The sequence below is a fragment of the Pinus tabuliformis genome, chromosome Q (assembly GCF_031772625.1).
Source record: "Pinus tabuliformis cultivar Carrire ecotype Pingquan chromosome Q, CPIR1, whole genome shotgun sequence".
In the NCBI taxonomy this organism is placed as follows: Eukaryota; Viridiplantae; Streptophyta; class Pinopsida; order Pinales; family Pinaceae; genus Pinus; species Pinus tabuliformis.
The window spans coordinates 333025068-333029816 of NC_142296.1; the positions used below are offsets into that span (position 1 = coordinate 333025068).

At 41.6% G+C, this 4749-nt stretch overlaps 1 protein-coding gene across 1 annotated transcript; it reads left to right on the forward strand.

The window, feature by feature from the left end:
* Nucleotides 1–1013: 1013 nt before the first annotated feature.
* LOC149219541 (uncharacterized) lies at nt 1014–2670 on the forward strand. The gene is made up of 5 exons (XM_089386852.1): nt 1014–1332; nt 1753–1994; nt 2144–2248; nt 2366–2455; nt 2557–2670. The coding sequence occupies exons 1-5, from the start codon at nt 1014–1016 to the stop codon at nt 2668–2670; spliced, it is 870 nt and encodes a 289-aa protein (XP_089242978.1).
* Nucleotides 2671–4749: the final 2079 nt, after the last annotated feature.

The following is a 4749-nucleotide window of genomic DNA, read 5'->3' on the forward strand; positions in this document are numbered from 1 at the left end:
TAGAGCCTATCACATGGGTACAACCTGACTAGACTACACAGTTGTGCCATGCTCTGGAATGCTATAATGTTACCACAGAAGAAGGTGAGGAAGACCTCAGGAATATCAGTATCCTTGAGTTAGAAGGACAATGAAAATTCGTTGGGTCTAAGGTAGAGGTGCCTGACATTTCAAAACCATTAAATACCAAGCAAGTAAACATTGGGTCGAAAGCACAACAAAAGTTTGCGATTATAGGCGATTACTGGAATGAAGACACAGTTGACAAAGTTGCGAAGTTATTGCAGGAATATCAGGACTTTTTTCCATCAAAGTTCTCTTATCTAAAGGGGATAGTATGTGATGTGGGAGTTATGAAGATCAATATAAATCTAGATGTGAAGCCGATAAAGAAGCGCCCATACCGATTGAATCCTAAATACAAATAAAAGGTGTGTGAAGAGCTAGATGAGATGCTTGCAGCAGGAATTATTGAGCATGTAGAAGAGTCGCACTGGGTTAGACCTATGGTAGTTCAGGAGAAGAAGACAAAAGGCAAAATCAGTATTTACATAGATCTTAGGTTTTTGAACAATGATTTTGTACATGATCCATTCCCTACTTCGTTCATAGATGAATTCTTGGAGAACAATGGTGGTCAAGAAGCATACTCTTTTACAAATGGATTCTCAGGTTATCACCAAATCAAGATCATGCCAGAAGATCGAAGTAAGACTACCTTTGCCATAGAATGGAGCTCTTTTCAGTATACAGTTATGCCCTTTGAACTTAAGAATGCCCCTGCAATCTTTTCTAGGGTGGTAGTCGCAACCTTTAAGGAATTTATTCACAAGTTTTTGGAGGTCTACTTTGATGATTGGATGGTGTTCGAGTTAGCTAAAAACATTGTTTCAAGTCTTCGCATAATGTTGGATACTTGTAGGAAGTATCAGATCTCCCTAAATATGAAGAAGTGTATATTTTTTGTACCATATGGAATAACTTCGAGCCATGTTGTTTCTAAGAAAGGGGTGATGGCGGAACATGCTAAAATTGCAGTGATTATCAATTTGGAGCTTCCGAGGAATGTAAAACAATTGCATGCAACATTGGACCATACAGGATACTATAGAAAGTTTATTAAGGCATACGCACAGATCATTACACCCATGGAGAAATTATTGAAGAAAGATGCGACATTTTTCTGGGATGATGATTGCCGGGAAATCTTAGATGTTTTTAAGGAAAATATGGTTACAACACCTATTCTATTGTTCCCCGATTGGAAGAAAGAATTCCATGTACATGTGGATGCATCTTGCATAACATTAGGAGCAGTTTTAACCCAGCAAGGTGCAGGAGATGTCGACCATCCAATTGCATTTGCAAGCAGAAATTTTTCTAAGGCAAAGAAGAATTATTCAACCATGGAGCGCAAAGGGTTGGCGATGGTATATGCGCTCCAGAAATTCAGGCATTATCTTTTGGGTGCACACTTCAAAATGTATACAGACCCTTCAGCTTTGAAGTACCTAGTCAACAAGCATGTGTTGGAGGGGGGGCGAATTTGTAGGTGGTTATTGATATTTCAGGAGTAAGACTTCGAAGTAATTGTGAATCCAAGGAGATTAAATGTTGGACCTGATCACCTTTCGTAGATTGAGAATGGTGAAGAACTTACAAGTCTTGATGAAGGATTGTCTGATGCACAACTCTTTGTTGTGCACGTTGTAGATGAACATTTTTCAGATATCATCCAATTCATGTCTACAGGTGTAGCCCCTGAAGGATATAGAATGCAGCAGAAGAAGGAATTGGTGGTCAAGGTCACGGATTTCTCTATAATTGCAGGACACTTGTATGAAATGGGCTCAGATGAAGTTCTGCATAGATATGTATTGGATGATGAAAGACAAAGTATCCTCGCCGAAGATAATGGTGGAGTTGTTGGAGGACATTATGTTGGAAGAGAAACTGCGCAGAAGATCCTACGAGTTGGGTTGTGGTGGCCAACTGTGCACAAAGATTCCAAGGAGTATTGTAGGGCATGCGATGTGTCTAGAGGACCGGGAAGTCCTCGTGAAGGGATGAATTGCCTCTAAACCCGCAAGTCTCATTACAAATATTTGAAAAATGGGCAATAGATTTTGTGGGACCTATTCAGCCACCAGGAAGGAAGACAAGAGTGCGCTACATCATCACGGCGACAAAATACTTGACCAGGTGGGCTGAGGCGCAGCTTGTGAAGGATTGCAGCGCAACTATAGCTGTGAAGTTTATATTTGAGTACATTCTGTCTAGGTTTGGTTGTCCTAAGATTTTGATGAGCGACAGGGGTTCACATTTCCTGAATGAAATGATTGTTGCTTTTCTTGAAGAATTCCAGATGTATCATCAGAAAAGCATGACATACGATCCTCAAGCAAATGGAATGATTGAAGCTTTCAATAATATCCTAGAGGATGCTTTAGAGAAGGTCTGTAATACGAATAGGAACAATTGGGATGTGTGCATGCCGGCTGTTCTTTGAGCATATAGAACTACATGTAAGAATTTGACTGGACATACACCATTTAGACTAGTTTATGGACAAGAAGCGGTGATGCCAATGTAGTACAAAGGCCCAGTTTGAGGCTTGTTGCAGTCACAGAGATGGTAGATCAGGACATAACGGAAGAACGCCTCGCATAGATACTTGAGTAACTTAGAAGAAGATCAATTCTTGGAAGCCTTTCATCAGCAAGTGAAGAAGTCTCGAGAAAAGGCGTGGCATGATCACCACATTAAGCAGTGCACCTTAAAAAATGGATATTTAGTATTGATGTATGATAGTAAGTTTACTAAGTTTCCAGGAAAGTTTCAGATGCATTGGCTGGGACCATACGTTGTCAAGTATATAATTGATGGAGGTGCAGTTCATCTCGCAAATCTGAATGGGGAGCTATTTCCGGGAAGAATCAATGGGAATCGATTGAAGTTGTACAGGGGTGATCCCAAACTGTGCAATGACTATATGGATGAAAGATAGTCTTAATACTTTAGGTTGTTGCAAGGAAGTATAGGACTATAAACTATGCTTCCAAGAGAAAAGTTTGGCAAAGAGATTGGGTTGCACAAAGGTTAGGAGAAAGGTGTAGATGGGAGCTGCAACGAAGGAGTTGCGCTAGCCAGGTGGGTTACACGCAACCTAGCAAGAAAGTGACCATTGGAAGCATTGTAGCTAATTGGATGACTATTTTTCCATTAAAGGGAGCAGGGGGGAAGCATTTAAGGAGCATATCTTTGTAAATATTCCACCAAAAGAGAATTAATGAGGGAGATCTGGAGGGAACTGATGGATTTGAATTCAAAAAGGGTTATAAATACAACATCCCGCTCCACATTTGAACACTTTTCTTCCAGAGAGATTTCCTTGAGATTTTGTGCCTAAGTTTGAGCAGAGACAATTGTTACATGTCTGGATGAGATTAGCAAGAGATAGAGAAGGAGTTTTCGCAGCAAGGGCTTGGGTTTGAGGTAGATTTTCCTGAGTGGAAGAAGAAACTATTCTGGGAGAGCCTTGAAAAGATGACTGCAACACCACCAGTCCCTACCACAATGCCTAGGTCACTGAGGCCAAAACCTACTGCCTCTGCGATAGGAGAGAAGAAGCAAAAGAAGCCACAACAAGGGTTGGTTCAGAAAACATCATGCAAAAACCCCACTGAGATTAGACAGAAGGATCGTATGGATAAGAATAAGCAGTTGATGGAACCCCTAGACCTAGATGAAGAATAATTGACTATGGGGGTTGAAGATATCAGCGTAGAGGGCGCAAAGCCCATTACTTGGCTACCACCTTATGTACCCCTAGAAAATCCACTGCTAAGGTCACTAAGTACCCTGATTCATTAAAATATAAAATATTCACGCCATTGTTGCCAAAGGAAGTACCTGTTGAGGGAAACTTGTTGGCCCAGGTACCATTTTTGAAGATGGAGGACTAGGATCTGGGTGATCATGCGAAGTTTTCACAGTTAGAACCCAACAAATTCTTGAAATCAGTCTACTACAAGGAAGAGGGAGTCATAAGGCTTGAGCCAATGAAGTGGGTGGCCAAAATTGAGCACACAGGGTTTCTCAACATGCTATATATTCCACGCTTTAGTTGCAGCATAATTAATACCATCTATGTGCGTCAATTGTTGGCGTTGGTTCATGATGGGTGCCTCTGGCTAGGAGGGCCCATTCCAATTTACGAGATGCTGGTCCACAGAATCACTATGCTACCTTATCAGGGCGCGAACCCCATAGACGCTTTTGTGGGGAAGTCGCGGGAAAATAAGCTCGCAGATCAGATGAAGAGCGACTTCGGGTTGGTGAAGAATTCACGCAGCTATGCCATTATCTCCATATCAGATGGAGTTATGCAGTTTTTTGCATAGATTTGGCAAGAAAATAATGCAGAAGTGTCGTGTCGATGAGTGTCGGAACTAGTGGTATCTTTAGCTATGTAATGTAGCCAAGGGGTCCAATTGAATTGGGCTAAGTATCGCTGCCATGAATTCGTGAAGGATTGTTGTGAAGCCCAGGAGGATGGAAAGGCATTCCACTACGTGTGGTTACTGCTATTGATCACATTGGTAGCTTGAAGGATGCCTGAGGATAGCTAGTTCCCAACGTCGGATCCAGACTTGTGCGAGGCTGCGAAATTTGCTTCATTGTGGGAAACAAAGGACCCCGACTGCATCATTGAAACCAAGATGTTATGTGTCATGCTCAAGTCAGAAT